At 44.6% G+C, this 24825-nt stretch overlaps 1 protein-coding gene across 1 annotated transcript in view; it reads left to right on the top strand.

Moving 5' to 3' along the window:
- cpb1 (carboxypeptidase B1 (tissue)) overlaps positions 1-20960 on the top strand; it is a 31966-nt gene extending 11006 nt beyond the window's left edge. Inside the window, exons 5-11 of the mRNA XM_031836449.1 lie at positions 43-144; positions 772-876; positions 2233-2343; positions 2820-2910; positions 4200-4402; positions 20327-20411; positions 20676-20960. Of these exons, the coding sequence (XP_031692309.1) occupies positions 43-144; positions 772-876; positions 2233-2343; positions 2820-2910; positions 4200-4402; positions 20327-20411; positions 20676-20863 (885 nt within the window). The 3' untranslated portion in view covers positions 20864-20960. The remainder of the gene's footprint in view (positions 1-42; positions 145-771; positions 877-2232; positions 2344-2819; positions 2911-4199; positions 4403-20326; positions 20412-20675) is intronic.
- The last annotated feature ends 3865 nt before the right edge of the window (positions 20961-24825 follow it).

Genomic DNA, 24825 nt, shown 5'->3' with positions numbered 1-24825 from the left:
TCTCCCTTTCTCTTTCATCCCTCGATCTATGTGTGTCTCCAGATCCAGGCATGGATCTCCTCCATCTCCTCCTCTAACCCCGACCTGATCAGCCGTCAGGTGATCGGAAACACCTACGAGGGACGTCCCATGAACGTTCTCAAGGTATTACTCACTCTATTGTCAACATTTATTGATACTGTTGTTGAATAGTCTGGATAGTGGTCTATGAAATAGAGTGGTCAGTGGTCTATGAAATAGAGTGGTCAGTGGTCTATGAAATAGAGTGGTCAGTGGTCTATGAAATAGTCTGGTCAGTGGTCTATGAAATAGAGTGGTCAGTGGTCTATGAAATAGTCTGGTCAGTGGTCTATGAAATAGTCTGGTCAGTGGTCTATGAAATAGAGTGGTCAGTGGTCTATGAAATAGAGTGGTCAGTGGTCTATGAAATAGTCTGGTCAGTGGTCTATGAAATAGAGTGGTCAGTGGTCTATGAAATAGTCTGGGTAATGGTCTATGAAATAGTCTGGGTAGTGGTCTATGAAATATTCTGGTCAGTGGTCTATGAAATAGTCTGGTCAGTGGTCTATGAAATAGTCTAGTCAGTGGTCTATGAAATAGTCTGGTCAGTGGTCTATGAAATGTTCTAGCCTACTCTGGTTCACATTTTGGATCATTCAGTAGCAGCTCTTATCCAGTGTAACCTCTATTGAACAACATGTAGCCTACTTCAATCTCAACAACACAAACCTGTTGAACTAAAGGTTAAATGAGTAAAACGTATCTCTACAGATCGGTAAGAAGTCCAGCTCCACCAAGCCCTCTATCTTCATGGACTGTGGTATTCACGCCAGGGAGTGGATTTCCACCGCTTTCTGCCAGTGGTTCGTCAAAGAGGTGAGGCTCAGAGTGACATAGTATAACTCATTTAATAGGATCTCAATGGACGCACAATGACACTTCTGTAATTCTATATCATATCATCTATATGCCCAGCTATGACATTTGGTTCCTTGGAAGTTGTGAGAATGTATGTTTTTGGTTTCACAACAGGTTGTTGGAAAGAAGCCATATGTTTCCTTAACATTTTTCAAAAAGAAGTGAAAAATGTTGCTTGTTCTGAGACTGTTTATTTTTAGGTTGCAGGGGGGGGGGGGGGGGGGGGGGGGGGGTTGTTATGAGAACGTTTTACTCGTTCCTTGACCGTTTTCCCGGGAGTTTTTATTAATGCTCTGCAAACAGACATTATTGGTTATTTGATAGTTTTTGAATAACTTCCTTTAACTTTCACTGAATGTTAGCTTAGTTGTGCTATCTTTAACTCCAAGCTCAGATAGGAAATAAATTTCCTTCGGCATTAATCATGCAAACACATGCCTTTTATTATTGTGACACGGTATCAGTGAGATTTAAACCTATAACCTTGTGTTCTCTATCCGTGGAATGAGTCCAGTGCACCACCAGGAAGGAGCCAGTATGGAATGTTTTTTTAAACATACAAAGCTGTTCATTTTAGTCAAACAGACTTTATGTCAAAGGAAACGAGCACTATGAACATCAGGTGAGGCCAATTAGTGGGCGTGGTCAACACACCTGAACACACTTAACAAGATGAAGGCTAAAGAGTGGTTTGTTGACGCTGAGAACGGAATGTATAGGTTTTTAAATAACATTCTTAGAATGTTCTCTGAACGTTACTAAAGTTCACTTGTGTTTTTTTTTTATGGAACGTTTTCTAACGTTCTCGGAACAATTTAAATCGAGTCTTTAAATCGAACCATGAGGAAGCCTGTGGGAAACTATGCTGGAGTACTGAAATTCCCACAGAAGAACATTAACGTCCTCTGAACTATTTGAGAATAAATCCCTATGTCAAACCAGTTTGAGAACGTTCCTACAACATTACCAAAATGAAGTATAACCATGTTTGAACTTTTAGTAAAAGTTAGTAAAAGGTAATGCAATACCAAGAAAATTACATTTTTGCCAAGTTCCTTAAACGTGCTGAGAATGTTCCAAAGCTAAGCACTATCCTGCACCGTTCCCGGAACGTTGTGAGAAGGTTGTATGCAAAATAACCATAGGACAACTGCACTCTCACCATGCTATAAGAAAAATATGATTCTCAGAACGTTATGTGCTAGCTGGGTATATTGTCCTCTTCCTCCATCGAAACAGTTCAGAACTCAAATTCATAACCCTCTCACTCTCGTCTTCCTCTCTCGCTCTCCTTCTCTTCCTCCTTCTTCCCAGGCTCTGTCCACCTACGGTAGTGACTCTGAGATGACCGGCCTGCTAAACCAGATGGATGTCTATGTTCTGCCCGTCTTCAACATCGACGGATACGACTTCACCCACAATAGCGTACGTTTTCCTTTAGCTGTTAGCCATTAACTTCTAGCCTGTTAGCCACTAGCCATTAGCCAGTTAGCCGTTAGCAGTTAGCCGTTCACTGTTAGCCAGTTAGCTGTTAGCCAGTTAGCTGCTAGCCATTAGCTAGTTAGCCGTTAGCTGTTAGCCAGTTAGCAGTTAGCCATTAGCTGTTAACCAAAAGTACACTAATTGCTGTTATACTGCATTACCTGATTATTGACACTGCCTGATTTCTGATGGCAAAAATGTGGTGTTTAACTACTCATTATACAGTATGTGATCAAATAAAATGAAACAATATTAGTCACATGCGCCGACTACAACAGGTGTAGACCTTACAGTGAAACTCTTACTTACGAGCCCCTAACCGACAGCTCAGTTTAAAAAAAATCACGTAATGCAGTATCACAGCAATTAGCGTACTTATGGATGTATGTTGTGGCTCGGTGTGTGTTTTGGACCTGCAGAACAGGATGTGGAGAAAGACTCGCTCCAGGATGTATAGTTCCAGCTGCATCGGTGCTGATCCCAACAGAAACTGGAACGCTGGATGGTGCAGTGAGTACAGTCATATAAACTGTAACATGGAGGTGCATTTCTATAGAGATACAGTATAGAGTGTATTTCTACTATATAGAAGTGTATTTCTATAGAGATACAGTATGGAGATGTATTACTATAGAGATACAGTATAGATTGTATTTCTATAGAGATACAGTATAGAGGTGTATTTCTACAGTATAGAGGTGTATTTCTACAGTGTAGAGGTGTATTTCTACAGTGTAGAGGTGTATTTCTACAGTATAGAGGTGTATTTCTACAGTGTAGAGGTGTATTTCTACAGTGTAGAGGTGTATTTCTACAGTATAGAGGTGTATTTCTACAGTGTAGAGGTGTATTTCTATAGAGATACAGTATAGAGGTGTATTTCTACAGTGTAGAGGTGTATTTCTACAGTATAGAGGTGTATTTCTACAGTGTAGAGGTGTATTTCTATAGAGATACAGTATAGAGGTGTATTTCTACAGTGTAGAGGTGTATTTCTACAGTATAGAGGTGTATTCCTACAGTATAGAGATGTATTTCTATAGAGATACAGTATAGAGGTGTATTTCTACAGTGTAGAGGTGTATTTCTACAGTATAGAGGTGTATTTCTACAGTGTAGAGGTGTATTTCTATAGAGATACAGTATAGAGGTGTATTTCTATAGAGATACAGTATAGAGGTGTATTTCTACAGTATAGAGGTGTATTTCTACAGTGTAGAGGTGTATTTCTACAGTATAGAGGTGTATTTCTACAGTGTAGAGGTGTATTTCTACAGTGTAGAGGTGTATTTCTACAGTGTAGAGGTGTATTTCTACAGTATAGAGATACAGTATAGAGTGTATTTCTACAGTATAGAGATACAGTATAGAGTGTATTTCTACAGTGTAGAGGTGTATTTCTACAGTGTAGAGGTGTATTTCTACAGTATAGAGGTGTATTTCTACAGTGTAGAGGTGTATTTCTACAGTATAGAGATGTATTACTATAGAGATACAGTATAGATTGTATTTCTATAGAGATACAGTATAGAGGTGTATTTCTCCTCTCACCCTCTCCTCTCTCCTTTCACCCTCTCCTCTCTCCTTTCACCCTCTCCTCTCTCCTTTCACCCTCTCCTCTCTCCTTTCACCCTCTCCTCCCTCCTCCCACCCTCTCCTCTCTCCTTTCACCCTCTCCTCTCTCCTTTCACCCTCTCCTCCCTCCTCTCACCCTCTCCTCTGTCCTTTTACCCTAACCTCTGTCCCCTCTCCTCTCTTCTCTCACCCTAACCCATCCCTCTCTCCTTTCACCCTCTCAGCCACTGGGGCCTCCTCCAACCCATGCAGCGACACATTCTGTGGCTCCTCACCCGAATCTGAGATCGAGGTGAAGAACGTTGCTGACTTCATCCGTAGGAACAAGTCGTCCATCAAGGCCTACCTCACCATCCACTCCTACTCTCAGCTGCTGCTCTTCCCCTACTCCTACACCTTTGAGCTGGCGGAGCATCACAGCGAGCTGGTCAGTACCTACCCCCTAACCCTGACCCTAACCCATAACCCCTAACCCTGACCTTGACCCTACCCCCTAACCCTGACCCTAACCCATAACCCATAACCTATAACCCTTAACCTGTAACCCCTGACCCTACCCCCTAACCCTGACCCTAACCCATAACCCCGAACCCTGACCCTGACCCTAACCCATAACCCCTGACCCTAACCCATAACCCATAACCTATAACCCTTAACCTGTAACCTCTGATCCTACCCCCTAACCCTGACCCTAACCCATAACCCCGAACCCTGACCCTGACCCTAACCCATAACCCCTGACCCATGACCCTGACCCTAACCCATAACCACTAACACTGACCCTACCCGCTAACCCTGACCATAACCCATAAACCCTGACCCTAACCCATAACCACTAACACTGACCCTACCCGCTAACCCTGACCATAACCCCTAACCCATAACCACTAACACCTACCCTACCATAAACCCTGACCATAACCCATAACCACTAACACTGACCCTACCCCCTAACCCTGACCCTAACCCATAACCCATAACCCATAACCCATAACCCCTAACCCTGACCCTAACCCATAACCACTAACACTGACCCTACCTGCTAACCCATAACCCTTACACCGTTGAGCACCTTTGAGTACCTACCCTAACCCTGACCCTAACCCATAATCCCTGACCCAACCCATAACACCTGACCCAACCCATATTCCCTGACCCAACACATAACCCCAGACCCAACCCATAACCCCTGACCCAACCCATAACCCCTGACCATAATACCCCTCCTATAACCACCCCATCCAGACAGATATCTAATACCCTCCTATAACCACCCCATCCAGACAGATATCTAATACCCCTCCTATAACCACCCCATCCAGACAGATATCTAATACCCTCCTATAACCACCCCATCCAGACAGATATCTAATACCCCTCCTATAACCACCCCATCCAGACATCTAATACCCTCCTATAACCACCCCATCCAGACAGATATCTAATACCCCTCCTATAACAACCCCATCCAGACATCTAATACCCTCCTATAACCACCCCATCCAGACATCTAATACACTCCTATAACCACCCCATCCAGACATCTAATTACCCTCCTATAACCACCACATCCAGACATCTAATACCCCTCCTATAACCACCCAATCCAGACAGATATCTAATACCCCTCCTATAACCACCCCATCCAGACAGCTATATAATACCCTCCTATAACCACCCCATCCAGACATCTAATACACTCCTATAACCACCCCATCCAGACATCTAATTACCCTCCTATAACCACCACATCCAGACATCTAATACCCCTCCTATAACCACCCAATCCAGACAGATATCTAATACCCCTCCTATAACCACCCATCCAGACAGCTATATAATACCCTCCTATAACCACCACATCCAGACATCTAATACCCCTCCTATAACCACCCAATCCAGACAGATATCTAATACCCCTCCTATAACCACCCCATCCAGACAGATATCTAATACCCCACCTATAACCACCCCATCCAGAAATCTAATACCCCTCCTAGAACCACCCCATCCAGACAAATATCTAATACCCTCCTATAACCACCCCATCCAGACATCTAATACCCTCCTATAACCACCCCATCCATACAGATATCTAATACCCTCCTATAACCACCCCATCCAGACATCTAATACCCCTCATATAACCACCCCATCCATGCAGATATCTAATACCCTCCTATAACCACCCCATCCAGACAGATATCTAATACCCTCCTATAACCACCCCATCCAGACAGATATCTAATACCCTCCTATAACCACCCCATCCAGACAGATATATAATACCCTCCAATAACCACCCCATCCAGACAGATATCTAATACCCTCCTATAACCACCCCATCCATACAGATATGTAATACCCTCCTATAACCACCCCATTCAGACAGATATCTAATACCCTCCTATAACCACCCCATCCAGATATCTAATACCCTCCGTATAACCACCCCATCCATACAGATATCTAATACCCTCCTATAACCACCCCATCCAGACAGATATATATACCCTCCTACAACCACCCCATCCAGACAGATATCTAATACCCTCCTATAACCACCCCATCCAGACAGATATATAATACCCTCCCTATAACCACCCCATCCAGACAGATATATAATACCCTCCTATAACCACCCCATCCCGACAGAATATCTAATTCCCCTCCTATAAACCACCCCATCCAGACAGATATCTAATACCCCTCCTATAACCACCCCATCCATACAGATATCTAATACCCTCCTATAACCACCCCATCCAGACAGATATCTAATACCCCTCCTATAACCACCCCATCCAGAAATCTAATACCCCTCCTAGAACCACCCCATCCAGACAAATATCTAATACCCTCCTATAACCACCCCATCCAGACATCTAATACCCTCCTATAACCACCCATCCATACAGATATCTAATACCCTCCTATAACCACCCCATCAAATCAAATATCTAATACCCTCCTATAACCACCCCATCCAGACATCTAATACCCCTCATATAACCACCCCATCCATACAGATATCTAATACCCTCCTATAACCACCCCATCCAGACAGATATATAATACCCTCCTATAACCACCCCATCCAGACAGATACCTAATACCCTCCTATAACCACCCCATCCTGACAGATATATAATACCCTTCTATAACCACCCCATCCAGACAGATATATAATACCCTCCTATAACCACCCCATCCAGACAGATATCTAATACCCTCCTATAACCACCCCATCCATACAGATATCTAATACCCTCCTATAACCACCCCATCCAGACAGATATCTAATACCCCTCCTATAACCACCCCATCCAGATATCTAATACCCTCCTATAACCACCCCATCCAGACATCTAATACCCTCCTATAACCACCCATCCATACAGATATCAAATACCCTCCTATAACCACCCCATCAAATCAAATATCTAATACCCTCCTATAACCACCCCATCCAGACATCTAATACCCCTCCTATAACCACCCCATCCAGACAGATATCTAATACCCTCCTATAACCACCCCATACAGATATCTAATACCCTCCTATAACCACCCCATCCAGACATCCCTAATACCCTCCTATAACCACCCATCCAGACAGATATCTAATACCCTCCTATAACCACCCCATCCAGACAGATATATAATACCCTCCTATAACCACCCCATCCAACAGATATCTAATACCCTCCTATAAACCACCCCATCCAGACGATATCTAATACCCTCCTATAACCACCCATCCCATACAGATATCTAATACCCTCCTATAACCACCCCATCCACAGATCTAATACCCCTCCTATAACCACCCCATCCAGATATCTAATACCCTCCTATAACCACCCCATCCAGACATCTAATACCCTCCTATAACCACCCCATCCACAGATATCTAATACCCTCCTATAACCACCCCATCCAGACATCTAATACCCTCCTATAACCACCCATCCAGACAGATATCTAATACCCCTCCTATAACAACCCATCCAGACTCTAATACCCTCCTATAACCACCCCATCCAGACATCTAATACACTCCTATAACCACCCCATCCAGACATCTAATTACCCTCCTATAACCACCACATCCAGACATCTAATACCCCTCCTATAACCACCCCATCCAGACAGATATCTAATACCCCTCCTATAACCACCCCATCCAGACATCTAATACCCTCCTATAACCACCATATCCAGACATCTAATACCCCTCCTATAACCACCCACCCCATCCAGACAGATATCTAATACCCCTCCTATAACCACCCCATCCATACAGATATCTAATACCCTCCTATAACCACCCATCCAGACAGATATCTAATACCCCTCCTATAACACCACCACCCCTCCATCCAGAAATCTAATACCCCCCCTAGAACCACCCCATCCAGACAAATATCTAATACCCTCCTATAACCACCCCATCCAGACATCTAATACCTCCTATAACCACCCCATCCATACAGATATCTAATACCCTCCTATAACCACCCCATCAAGACAAATATCTAATACCCTCCTATAACCACCCCATCCAGACATCTAATACCCCTCATATAACCACCCCATCCATACAGATATCTAATACCCCTCTATAACCACCCCATCCAGACAGATATCTAATACCCTCCTATAACCACCCCATCCAGACAGATATAAATACCCTCCTATACCACCCCATCCAGACAGATATATAATACCCTCCTATAACCACCCCATCCAGACAGATATCTAATCCCCTCCTATAACCCCCCATCCAGACAGATATCTAATACCCCTCCTATAACCACCCCATCCATACAGATATCTAATACCCTCTATAACCACCCCCATCCAGACAGATATCTAATACCCCTCCTATAACCACCCCCCATCCAGATCTAATACCCCTCCTAGAACCACCCCATCCAGACAATATCTAATACCCTCCTATAACCACCCCCCATCCAGACATCTAATACCCTCCTATAACCACCCATCCATACAGATATCTAATACCCTCCTATAACCACCCCATCAAATCAAATATCTAATACCCTCCTATAACCACCCCCATCCAGACATCTAATACCCCTCATATAACCACCCCATCCATACAGAATCTAATAATACCCTCCTATAACCACCCCATCCAGACAGATATATAATACCCTCCTATAACCACCCCATCCAGACAGATATCTAATACCCTCCTATAACCAACCCATCCAGACATATCTAATACCCTCCTATAACCACCCCATCCAGATATCTAATACCCTCCTATAACCACCCCATCCAGACATCTAATACCCTCCTATAACCACCCCATCCAGACAGACATCTAATACCCTCCTATAACCACCACATCCAGACAGATACCTAATACCCTCCTATAACCACCCCATCCTGACAGATATATAATACCCTTCTATAACCACCCCATCCCAGACAGATATATAATACCCTCCTATAACCACCCCATCCAGACAGATATCTAATACCCTCCTATAACCACCACCCCATCCATACAGATATCTAATACCCTCCTATAACCACCCCATCCAGACAGATATCTAATACCCCTCCTATAACAACCACCCCATCCAGATATCTAATACCCTCCTATAACCACCCCATCCAGACATCTAATACCCTCCTATAACCACCCCATCCAGACATCTAATACCCTCCTATAACCACCATATCCAGACATCTAATACCCTCCTATAACCACCCCATCCAGACAGATATCTAATACCCTCCTATAACCACCCCATCCATACAGATATCTAATACCCTCCTATAACCACCCCATCCAGACAGATATCTAATACCCCTCCTATAACCACCCCATCCAGAAATCTAATACCCCCCTAGAACCACCCCATCCAGACAGAATATCTAATACCCTCCTATAACCACCCCCATCCAGACATCTAATACCCTCCTATAACCACCCCATCCATACAGATATCTAATACCCTCCTATACCACCCCATCAAGACAAATATCTAATACCCTCCTATAACCACCCCATCCAGACATAATACCCTCATATAACCACCCCCATCCATACAGATATCTAATACCCTCCTATAACCACCCCATCCAGACAGATATCTAATACCCTCCTATAACCACCCCATCCAGACAGATATATAATACCCTCCTATAACCACCCCATCCAGACAGATATCTAATACCCTCCTATAACCACCCCATCCAGACAGATATCTAATACCCCTCCTATAACCACCCCATCCATACAGATATCTAATACCCTCCTATAACCACCCCATCCAGACAGATATCTAATACCCCTCCTATAACCACCCCATCCAGAAATATCTAATACCCCTCCTAGAACCACCCCATCCAGACAAATATCTAATACCCTCCTATAACCACCCCATCCAGACATCTAATATACCCTCCTATAACCACCCATCCACAGATATCTAATACCCTCCTATAACCACCCCATCCATCAATCAAATATCTAATACCCTCCTATAACCACCCCATCCAGACATCTAATACCCCTCATATAACCACCCCATCCATACAGATATCTAATACCCTCCTATAACCACCCCATCCAGACAGATATATAATACCCTCCTATAACCACCCCATCCAGACAGATATCTAATACCCTCCTATAACCAACCCATCCAGACATATATCTAATACCCCGTCTATAACCCCCATCCAATTCTAATACCCTCCTATAACCACCCCATCCAGACATCTAATACCCTCCTATAACCACCCCATCCAGACAGACATCTATACCCTCCTATAACCACCACATCCAGACAGATATCTAATACCCTCCTATAACCACCCCATCCTGACAGATATATAATACCCTTCTATAACCACCCCATCCAGACAGATATATAATACCCTCCTATAACCACCCCATCCAGACAGATATCTAATACCCTCCTATAACCACCCATCCATACAGATATCTAATACCCTCCTATAACCACCCCATCAAATCAAATATCTAATACCCTCCTATAACCACCCCATCCATACAGATATCTAATACCCTCCTATAACCCCCCATCCAGGCAGATATCTAATACCCCTCCTATAACCACCCCATCCAGATATCTAATACCCTCCTATAACCACCCCCATCCAGACATCTAATACCCTCCTATAACCACCCCATCCAGACAGATATCTAATACCCCTCCTATAACCACCCCATCCAGACATCTAATACCCTCCTATAACCACCCCATCCCAGACAGATATCTAATACCCCTCCTATAACAACCCATCCAGACATCTAATACCCTCCTATAAACCACCCCATCCAGACATCTAATACACTCCTATAACCACCCCATCCAGACATCTATTACCCTCCTATAACCACCCACATCCAGACATCTAATACCCCTCCTATAACCACCCCATCCCGACAGATATCTAATACCCCTCCTATAACCACCCCATCCAGACATCTAATACCCTCCTATAACCACCATATCCAGACATCTAATACCCTCCATAAACCACCCCATCCAGACAGATATCTAATACCCCTCCTATACCACCCCATCCATACAGATATCTAATACCCCTCCTATAACCACCCCATCCAGACAGATATCTAATACCCCTCCTATAACCACCCCATCCAGAAATCTAATACCCCCCGCCCTAGAACCCACCCCATCCAGACAAATATCTAATACCGCTCCTATAACCACCCCCATCCAGACATCTAATACCCTCCTATAACCACCCCATCCATACAGATATCTAATACCCTCCTATAACCACCCCATCAAGACAAATATCTAATACCCTCCTATAACCACCCCATCCAGACATCTAATACCCCTCATATAACCACCCCATCCATACAGATATCTAATACCCTCCCTATAACCACCCCATCCAGACAGATATCTAATACCCTCCTATAACCACCCCATCCAGACAGATATATAATACCCCTCCTATAACCACCCCATCCAGACAGATATATAATACCCTCCTATAACCACCCCATCCAGACAGATATCTAATCCCCTCCTATAACCACCCCATCCAGGACAGATATCTAATACCCCTCTATAACCACCCCATCCATACAGATATCTAATACCCTCCTATAACCACCCCATCCAGACAGATATCTAATACCCCTCCTATAACCACCCCATCCAGAAATCTAATACCCCTCCTAGAACCACCCCATCCAGACAAATATCTAATACCCTCCTATAACCACCCCATCCAGACATCTAATACCCTCCTATAACCACCCATCCATACAGATATCTAATACCCTCCTATAACCACCCCATCAAATCAAATATCTAATACCCTCCTATAAACCACCCCATCCAGACATCTAATAACCCCTCATATAACCACCCCATCCATACAGATATCTAATACCCTCCTATAACCCACCCCATCCAGACAGATATATAATACCCTCCTATAACCACCCCATCCAGACAGATATCTAATACCCTCCTATAACCAACCCATCCAGACATATATCTAATACCCCTCCTATAACCACCCCATCCAGATATCTAATACCCTCCTATAACCACCCCATCCAGACATCTAATACCCTCCTATAACCACCCCATCCAGACAGACATCTAATACCCTCCTATAACCACCACATCCAGACAGGATACCTAATACCCTCCTATAACCACCCCATCCTGACAGATATATAATACCCTTCTATAACCACCCCATCCAGACAGATATATAATACCCCTCCTATAACCACCCATCCAGACAGATATCTAATACCCTCCTATAACCACCCCATCCATACCAGATATCTAAATACCCTCCTATTAACCACCCCATCCAGACAGATATCTATACCCCTCCTATAACCACCCCATCCAGATATCTATACCCTCCTATAACCACCCCATCCAGACATCTAATACCCTCCTATAACCACCCCATCCAGGACATCTAATACCCTCCTATAACCACCATATCCAGACATCTAATACCATCCTATAACCACCCCATTCCAGACAGATATCTAATACCCCTCCTATAACCACCCCCATCCATACAGATATCTAATACCCTCCTATAACCACCCCATCCAGACAGATATCTAATACCCCTCCTATAACACCCCCATCCAGAAATCTAATACCCCCCCTAGAAGCACCGCCATCCAGACAAATATCTAATACCCTCCTATAACCACCCCCATCCAGAATCTAATACCCTCCTATAACCACCCCATCCATACAGATATCTAATACCCTCCTATAACCACCCCATCAAGACAAATATCTAATACCCTCCTATAACCACCCCATCCAGACATCTAATACCCCTCATATAACCACCCCATCCATACAGATATCTAATACCCTCCTATAACCACCCCATCCAGACAGATATCTAATACCCTCCTATAACCACCCCATCCAGACAGATATATAATACCCCTCCTATAACCACCCCATCCAGACAGATATATAATACCCTCCTATAACCACCCCATCCAGACAGATATCTAATCCCCTCCTATAACCACCCCATCCAGACAGATATCTAATACCCCTCCTATAACCACCCCATCCATACAGATATCTAATACCCTCCTATAACCACCCATCCAGACAGATATCTAATACCCCTCTATAACCACCCCATCCAGAAATCTAATACCCCTCCTAGAACCACCCCATCCAGACAAATATCTAATACCCTCCTATAACCACCCCATCCAGACATCTAATACCCTCCTATAACCACCCATCCATACAGATATCTAATACCCTCCTATAACCACCCCCATCAATCAAATATCTAATACCCTCCTATAACCACCCCATCCAGACATCTAATACCCCTCATATAACCACCCCATCCATACAGATATCTAATACCCTCCTATAACCACCCCATCCAGACAGATATATAATACCCTCCTATAACCACCCCATCCAGACAGATATCTAATACCCTCCTATAACCAACCCATCCAGACATATATCTAATACCCCTCCTATAACCACCCCCATCCAGATATCTAATACCCTCCTATAACCACCCCCATCCAGACATCTAATACCCTCCTATAACCACCCCATCCAGACAGACATCTAATACCCTCCTATAACCACCACATCCAGACAGATATCTAATACCCTCCTATAACCACCCCATCCTGACAGATATATTAATACCCTTCTATAACCACCCCATCCAGACAGATATATAATACCCTCCTATAACCACCCATCCAGACAGATATCTAATACCCTCCTATAACCACCCATCCATACAGATATCTAATACCCTCCTATAACCACCCCATCAATCAAATATCTAATACCCTCCTATAACCCACCCCATCCAGACATCTAATACCCCCTCATATAACCACCCCATCCATACAGATATCTAATACCCTCCTATAACCAACCCCATCCAGACAGATATATACCCTCCTATAACCACCCCCATCCAGACATGAATATCTAATACCCTCCTATAACCAACCCATCCAGACATATATCTAATACCCCTCCTATAACCACCCCATCCAGATATCTAATACCCTCCTATAACCACCCCATCCAGACATCTAATACCCTCCTATAACCACCCCATCCAGACAGACATCTAATACCCTCCTATAACCACCCCATCCAGACAGATACCTAATACCCTCCTATAACCACCCCATCCATGACAGATATAAATACCCTCCATAACCACCCCATCCAGACAGATATATAATACCCTCCTATAACCACCCCATCCAGACAGATATCTAATACCCTCCTATAACCACCCCCATCCAGACAGATATCTAATACCCTCCTATACCACCACCCCATCCAGACAGATATCTAATACCCCCCCTATAACCACCCCATCCCAGATATCTAATACCCTCCTATAACCACCCCATCCAGACATCTAATACCCTCCTATAACCACCCCATCCAGACATCTAATACCTCCTATAACCACCATATCCAGACATCTAATACCATCCTATAACCACCCCCATCCAGACAGATATCTAATACCCTCCTATAACCACCCCATCCATACAGATATCTAATACCCTCCTATAACCACCCCCATCCAGACAGATATCTAATACCCCTCCTATAACCACCCCATCCAGAAATCTAATACCCCCCTAGCCACCCACCCAATCCAGACAAATAATCTAATACCCTCCTATAACCACCCCATCCAGACAATCTAATACCCTCGGAGAGAGCCTATAACCACCCCATCCATACAGATATCTAAATACCCTCTATCACCACCCCATCAAGAACGACAAATATCTAATACCCTCGGTCTATAACCACCCCCATCCAGACATCTAATACCGCCTCAATATAACCACCTCTCATCCATACAGATATCTAATACCCTCCTATATACCACCCCATCACCAGACAGATATATATAATACCCTACCCTCCTATAACCACCCCATCCAGACAGATATATAATACCCTCCTATAAACCACCCCATCCAGACAGATATATAATACGCCTCCCTATAAACCCCCATCCAGACAGGATATCTAATCCCTCCTATAACCACCCCATCCAGACAGATATCTAATACCCCTCCTATAACCACCCCATCATACAGATATCTAATACCCCTCCCTATAACCACCCCATCCAGACAGATATCTAATACCCCTCCTATAACCACCCCATCCAGAAATCTAATACCCCTCCTAGAACCACCCCATCCAGACAAATATCTAATACCCTCCTATAACCACCCCATCCAGGACATCTAATACCCTCCTATAACCACCCATCCATACAGATCTAATACCCTCCTATAACCACCCCCATCAAATCAAATATCTAATACCCTCCTATAACCCACCCCATCCAGACATCTAATACCCCTCACATAACCACCCCATCCATACAGATATCTAATACCCTCCTATAACCACCCCCATCCAGACAGATATATAATACCCTCCTATAACCACCCCATCCAGACAGATATCTAATACCCTCCTATAACCAACCCATCCAGACATATATCTAATACCCCTCCTATAACCACCCCCATCCAGATATCTAATACCCTCCTATAACCACCCCATCCAGACATCTAATACCCTCCTATAACCACCCCCATCCAGACAGACATCTAATACCCTCCTATAACCCACCAACATCCAGACAGATACCTAATACCCTCCTATAACCACCCCATCCTGACAGATATATAATACCCTTCTATAAACCACCCCATCCAGACAGATATATAATACCCTCCTATAACCACCCCATCCAGACAGATATCTAATACCCTCCTATAACCACCCCATCCATACAGATATCTAATACCCTCCTATAACCACCCCATCCAGACAGATATCTAATACCCCTCCTATAACCACCCCATCCAGATATCTAAATACCCTCCTATAACCACCCCCATCCAGACATCTAATACCCTCCTATAACCACCCCATCCCAGACAGATATCTAATACCCCTCCTATAACCACCCATCCAGACATCTAATACCCTCCTATAACACCCCCCATCCAGACAGAAATCTAATACCCTCCTATAAACAACCCATCCAGACATCTAATACCCTCCTATAACCACCCCATCCAGACATCTAATACACTCCTATAACCACCCCTCCAGACATCTAATTACCCTCCTATACCACCACATCCAGACATCTAATACCCCTCCTATAACCACCCTCCAGACAGATATCTAATACCCCCTCCTATAACCACCCCATCCAGACATCTAATACCCTCCTATAACCACCCCATCCAGACAGATATCTAATACCCCTCCTATAACCCCCCATCCATACAGATATCTAATACCCTCCTATAACCACCGCCATCCAGACAGATATCTAATACCCCTCCTATAACCACCCCATCCAGAAATCTAATACCCCCCCTAGACCACCCACCCCATCCAGACAAATATCTAATACCATCCTATAACCACCCCATCCAGACATCTAATACCTCCTATAACCAACCCCATCCATACAGATATCTAATACCCTCCTATAACCACCACCATCAAGACAACAAATTATCTAATACCCCTCCTATAACCACCCCATCCAGACATCTAATACCCTTCTATAACCACCCCATCCATACAGATATCTAATACCCTCCTATAACCACCCCATCAAGACAAATATCTAATAACCCTCCTATAACCACCCCAGTCCAGACATCTAATACCCCTCATATAACCACCCCATCCATACAGATATCTATACCCTCCTATAACCACCCCATCCAGACAGATATCTAATACCCTCCTATAACCACCCATCCAGACAGATATATAATACCCTCCTATAACCACCCCATCCAGACAGATATCTAATACCCTCCTATACCACCCCATCCATACAGATATCTAATACCCTCCTATAACCACCCCATCCAGACAGATATCTAAATACCCCTCCTATAACCACCCATCCAGATATCTAATACCCTCCTATAACCACCCCCATCCAGACATCTAATACCCTCCTATAACCACCCCATCCAGACAGACATCTAATACCCTCCTATAACCACCACATCCAGACAGATGCCTAATACCCTCCTATAACCACCCATCCAGACAGATATATAATACCCTACCTATAACCACCCCATCCAGACAGATATATAATACCCTCCTATAACCACCCCATCCAGACAGATATCTAATACCCTCCTATAACCACCCCATCCATACAGATATCTAATACCCTCCTATAACCACCCCATCCAGACAGATATCTAATACCCCTCCTATAACCACCCCATCCAGATATCTAATACCCTCCTATAACCACCCCATCCAGACATCTAATACCCTCCTATAACCACCCCATCCAGACAGATATCTAATACCCCTCCTATAACCACCCCATCCATACAGATATCTAATACCCTCCTATAACCACCCCATCCAGACAGATATCTAATACCCCTCCTATAACCACCCCATCCAGAAATCTAATACCCCTCCTAGAACCACCCCATCCAGACAAATATCTAATACCCTCCTATAACCACCCCATCCAGACATCTAATACCCTCCTATAACCACCCCATCCATACAGATATCTAATACCCTCCTATAACCACCCCATCAAGACAAATATCTAATACCCTCCTATAACACCCCCATCCAGACATCTAATACCCCTCATATAACCACCCCATCCATACAGATATCTATACCCTCCTATAACCACCCCATCCAGACAGATATCTAATACCCTCCTATAACCACCCCATCCAGACAGATATCTAATACCCTCCTCTAACCACCCCATCCAGACAGATATCTAATACCCTCCTATAACCACCCCATCCATACAGATATCTAATACCCTTCTATAACCACCCCATCCAGACAGATATATAATACCCTCCTATAACCACCCCATCCAGACAGATATCTAATACCCTCCTATAACCACCCCATCCATACAGATATCTAATACCCTCCTATAACCACCCCATCCAGACAGATACCTAATACCCCTCCTATAACCACCCCATCCAGATATCTAATACCCTCCTATAACCACCCCATCCAGACATCTAATACCCTCCTATAACCACCCCATCCAGACAGACATCTAATACCCTCCTATAACCACCACATCCAGACAGATATCTAATACCCTCCTATAACCACCCCATCCAGACTGATATATAATACCCTCCTATAACCACCCCATCCAGACAGATATATAATACCCTCCTATAACCACCCCATCCAGACAGATATCTAATACCCTCCTATAACCACCCCATCCATACAGATATCTAATACCCTCCTATAACCACCCCATCCAGACAGATATCTAATACCCCTCCTATAACCACCCCATCCAGATATCTAATACCCTCCTATAACCACCCCATCCAGACAGATATCTAATACCCCTCCTATAACCACCCCATCCAGATATCTAATACCCTCCTATAACCACCCCATCCAGACATCTAATACCCTCCTATAACCACCCCATCCAGACAGATATCTAATACCCCTCATATAACCACCCCATCCAGATATCTAATACCCTCCTATAACCACCCCATCCAGACAGATATCTAATACCCTCCTATAACCACCCCATCCAGACAGATATCTAATACCCCTCCTATAACCACCCCATCCAGACAGATATCTAATACCCCTCCTATAACCACCCCATCCAGACAGATATCTAATACCCCTCCTATAACCACCCCATCCAGACAGATATCTAATACCCCTCCTATAACCACCCCATCCAGACAGATATCTAATACTCGCCTCCCTTCACCACACTAATATCAGGACATTTTTAGTATCTTTTCTCAGTCCCTCCTTCAGATCTATCATCGCTGCTCATTTTAACAAAGGCTGCCTCCAGGCCCTCTTCTGTTGTGTTGCTCTCACAGTGGTTTATAGAGATCTCACCCTCCTCTCCTCTCACCCTCCTCTCACTGTCCTCTTCTCTCACTCTCCTCTTCTCTCACCCTCCTCTCCTCTCACCCTCCTCTCCTCTCAACCTCCTCTCCTCTCACCCTCCTCTCCTCTCACCCTCCTCTCACTGTCCTCTTCTCTCACTCTCCTCTTCTCTCACCCCTCCTCTCCTCTCACCCTCCTCTTCTCTCACCCTCCTCTCCTCTCACCGTCCTCTCCTCTCACCCTCCTCTCCTCTCACCCTCCTCTCATCTCACCCTCCTCTCACTCTCCTCTTCTCTCAACCTCCTCTCCTCTCACCCTCCTCTCACTGTCCTCTTCTCTCACTCTCCTCTCCTCTCACCCTCCTCTCCTCTCACCCTTCTCTCCTCTCACTCTCCTCTCCTCTCACCCTCCTCTCCTCTCACCCTCCTCTCACTCTCCTCTTCTCTCACCCTCCTCTCCTCTCACCCTCCTCTCCTCTCACTCTCCTCTCCTCTCACCCTCCTCTCCTCTCACCCTCCTCTCCTCTCACCCTCCTCTCCTCTCACCCTCCTCTCCTCTCACTCTCCTCTCCTCTCACCCTCCTCTCCTCTCACCCTCTCAGCCACTCATAGTACTAAGGTTCTTCCAGTTCTTCCATTGTCTAAAGATGGAACACGTTTGACCCCTGTATTGTACCGTTGTGGGTTACATCAAATACCTTGCCAATTTCTAACGCTTTAAATCTAAGGCAGTGATTCCTGTCCACCAATCTCCTCGTTCCTCTCTCTCTCTCTCTCTGTCTCTCTCTCTCTCTCTCTCTCTCTCTCTCTCTCTCTCTCTCTCTCTATTTCTCTCTCCTGCTGTAGATGACTGTTGCTGAGGGAGCTTCCAAGGCTCTCCGTAGTCTGCATGGAACCCAGTACACCAGCGGCCCAGGAGCTGCTACCATTTGTGAGTATACAGACCATGGCTACACCAGGCCTGTGGCCTTGTGCTTTATATAGCATGTTATTGAGAGCTGTGGAAGCTACAGTACAGCTCTACATTTGATTATCCAGGATATGAACCCACAGTGACTGAGTGATTAGGCCTCCTGTCATACTCTGATTTGATGTATATTTAGCTGTGTAGTGTGTAGTGTGCTGTCCTAGCTATAGCGCAATCCTCCAGGATATCACCCATAATATGTTTCTCCCGATATCTCCTCCTCTCCAGACCCTGCTGCCGGTGGCTCTGACGACTGGGCCTACGACCTGGGGGTGAAGTACTCCTACACTTTTGAGCTACGTGACACCGGGCGTTATGGCTTCCTGTTGCCCGAATCTCAGATCAAGCCCACCTGTGAGGAGACCATGCTGGCCGTCAAGTACATCACCAGCCACGTGCAGAAGAACCTGTACTAGAGGGAACCAAGCAGAACCCCTCCACTGCCCAGCAGGGCCACCAGTTATGTTTTCTCCTTGACAACAAACAATAAAACCAGCAATATGTTTAATCTCACAACTGCTCTCTGGTTATAATGCTTTCATTTGTCAATTAGTTATGTTCCAGACAGAGTGAACTACTGGACTGAGTATAGAAGCAGCTAGTATCTTCTGCTCTACTTAATAATCTATATCTATTCTAAAAATGACACTCAAATGATCCATAATCATATTGAAAGGAATATCATTTGGGATAAGCACTCATCTCAAAGTAGCATTTTCTGTCTATTTGCACTGTCTCTTGATTCAAATGAGAATGGTGAGAGAAACAGAGGGAGAGAGAGAAAGAGAGAGTCAGTGAGAGAGGGAATGAGAAATAGAGAAAGAGAGAGTCAGTGAGAGAGGGAATGAGAAATAGAGAGAGAAAGAGAGAGTCAGTGAGAGAGGGAATGAGAAATAGAGAGAGAAAGAGAGGTCTGAGGATTCATTGTGGGTTTATTCCCAGATTCTCAGGGGCCCCCTATAGGGTCCTGGCTTTCAGCCAATGAGGAGGGGGCATCTATCCGCCCCTAAGGATTTGGGTCCGGCAGCAGTAACACAGGACGTGACAGCCATAGAGTAAAGTACTATCTCCATGGCAGCACCTCATGTCTGACTGTAGAAAATAACTGGGCCACAGATCTACTGTCTATCTATTGCATGGGAACCAATCACAGATCTACTGTCTGTCTATCTATTGCATGAGAAGCAATCACCGATCTAATGTCTGTCTATTGCATGGGAACCAATCACAGATCTACTGTCTGTCTATCTATTGCATGGGAACCAATCACAGATCTACTGTCTGTCTATCTATTGCATGGGAACCAATCACAGATCTACTGTCTGTCTATTGCATGGGAACCAATCACAGATCTACTCTCTGTTTATTGCATGGGAACCAATCACAGATCCATGTTTGTATTGTTTTATTTAACTGGGCAAGTCAGTTAAGAACAAATTCGTATTTACAATGATGGCCTACTGCAGGGACAGGGGACTGGGATAAAAAACAAAAATCATAGGACAAAACACATAACAGCACTTACAGCCATTACCCATTCTCCCCAATTAAGGTGTTACCAACCCCCTGTGTTTGAAGGGGTGTCCACACACTTTTGTATATATAGTGTAGCACCTGTGCCAGCACAGATGAAACACCTTCTCAATAACAAGATGGCAACCAGCACAGGTGTAACACATACTGACTAACGAGGTGACACCAATCGGTGTGTCCTACGTGCTAAAGTCCACCCTTAGAACATAAACGGAAAAACCAAAGTATGTAACAAATGCTTTTGACATCATGTAGAGAGCAACAATGGCTCAGCCGCGAAGTGGTAAGCCAAACAAGTACACAGAACGGGACCACCGAGGGCTGAAGTGCGTAGCGCGTAAAAATCATCTGGCCTTAGTTGCAACACTCACTACCGAGTTCCAAACTACCTCTGGAAGTAACGTCAGCACAACAACGGTTCATTGGGAGCTTCATGAAATGGGTTTCCATGGCCGAGCAGCTGCACATAAGCCTGAGATCACCATGTGCAATGCAAAGCGTCCGCTGGAGTGGTGTAAAGTTCTTGGACTTTGGACTCCGCCATTGGACTCTGGAGCAGTGGAAACACATTCTTTGGAGTGATGAATCACGCTTCACCATCTGGCATTCCGAAGGACAAATCTGGGTTTGGCCGATGCCAGGAGACTGCTACCTGCCCCAATGCATTGTGCAAACTGTAATGTTTGGTGGATAAGAAATAATGGTCTGGGGCTGTTTTTCATGGTTCGGGCTAGGCCCCGTATTTGCAGTGAAGGGAAATCTTAACACTACAGCATACAATTACGTTCTAGACAATTCTGTGCTTCCTTTGTGGCAACAGTTTGGGTAAGGTCCTTTCCTGTTTCGACATGACAATGCTCCCATGAACAAAGTGAGGTCCATAGGTAAATGGTTTGTTGAGATCGGTGTAGAAGAACTTGACTGACTTGCATAGAGCCCTGACCTCAACCCCATCGAGCACCTTTGTGACGAATTGCAACGCTGAAAGGCCAGCGTCGGCCTAAACACCCAACATCAGTGCCCGACCTCACTAATGCTCTTGTGGCTGAATAAAATCAAGTCCCGACAGCAATGTTCCAACATCTAGTGGAAAGCCTTCCCAGAAGAGAGAAGGCTGTTATAGCAGCAAAGGGGGGGACCAACTCCATATTAAAGCCTAACGAGAAGAGTGGAGGCTGTTATAGCAGCAAAGGGGGGTCCAACTCCATTTTAATGCCCATGATTTCGGGAATGAAATGTTCGACAAGCAGGTGTCCAGATTCTTTTGGTCATGTAGTGTATTTAAGAGTGGCTGGCCCAGTGACAGATGTGGAGGGTCAACTCCTTTAGTTGTATCTAGATGTGGAGGGTCAACTCCTTTAGTTGTCTCTAGATATGGAGGACAACTCCTTTAGTTGTCTTGATAGATGTGAAGGGTCATCTCCTTTAGTTGTCTCTAGATGTGGAGGACAACTCCTTTAGTTGTCTCTAGATGTAGAGGACAACTATTTTAGTTGTCTCTAGATGTGGAGGACAACTCCTTTAGTTGTCTCTAGATGTGGAGGGTCATCACCTATAGTTGTCTCTAGATGTGGAGGACAACTCCTTTAGCTGTCTTGATAGATGTGGAGGACAACTCCTTTAGTTGTCTTGATACATGTGAAGGGTCATCACCTTTAGTTGTCTCTAGATGTGGAGGACAACTCCTTTAGTTGTCTCTAGATGTGGAGGACAACTATTTTAGTTGTCCCTAGATGTGGAGGACAACTCCTTTAGTTGTCTCTAGATGTGGAGGACAACTATTTTAGTTGTCTCTAGATGTGGAGGACAACTATTTTAGTTGTCTCTAGATGTGGAGGACAACTCCTTTAGTTGTCTCTAGATGTGGAGGACAACTTGTTTAGTTGTCTCTAGATGTGGAGGACAACTCCTTTAGTTGTATTGATAGATGTGGAGGGTCAACTCCTTTAGTTGTCTTGATACATGTGAAGGGGCATCACCTTTAGTTGTCTCTAGATGTGGAGGGTCAACTCCTTTAGTTGTCTTGATACATGTGAAGGGGCATCACCTTTAGTTGTCTCTAGATGTGGAGTTCAACTCCTTTAGTTGTCTTGATAGATGTGGAGGGTCAACTCCTTTAGCTGTCTTGATCGATGTGAAGGGTCATCACCTTTAGTTGTCTCTAGATGTGGGGGGTCAACTCCTTTAGTTGTCTTGATAGATGTGGAGGACAACTGTTTTAGTTGTCTCTAGATATGGAGGACAACTCCTTTTGTTGTCTCTAGATGTGAAGGGTCATCACCTTTAGTTGTCTCCAGATGTGGAGGGTCAACTCCTTTAGGTGTCTGGATAGTTGAACTCATCTCGTTTTGCTCCTCCATTTTGGTTTGCTTCCTGTCGTTAAATTTGTGTGGGGCTTTGTTTGTTTGTCTCTTCTTGGTCACATTTAGTGGACACTCATGGTGGGTGTCTTTTTGGTTCAAATTGTTGTTGCTAGTCAACTCACTGGACACCCCGATTAGTGTTGCTAGTCAACGCACTGGACACTCCCAAGTCTGTTATTAGTCAACTCACTGGACACCCTCATGTCTGTTGCTGGTCAACTCACTGGACACCCCCATGCTTGTTGCTAGTCAACTCACTGGACACCCCCATGCCTGTTGCTAGTCAACTCACCGGACACCCCAATGCCTGTTGCTAGTCAACTCACTGGACACCCCCATGTCTGTTGCTAGTCAACTCACCGGACACCCCCATGTCTGCTGCAAGTCAACTCACTGGACACCCCCATGACTGTTGCTAGTCAACTCACTGGATACCCCCGTGAGTGTTGCTAGTCAACTCACTGGACACCCCCATGTCTGTT

Source organism: Oncorhynchus kisutch, linkage group LG11 (genome assembly GCF_002021735.2).
Source record: "Oncorhynchus kisutch isolate 150728-3 linkage group LG11, Okis_V2, whole genome shotgun sequence".
NCBI classification, from domain to species: Eukaryota; Metazoa; Chordata; class Actinopteri; order Salmoniformes; family Salmonidae; genus Oncorhynchus; species Oncorhynchus kisutch.
Note: the sequence above shows the minus strand (reverse complement) of the source record. Positions and strands in the feature narration are given on the sequence as shown.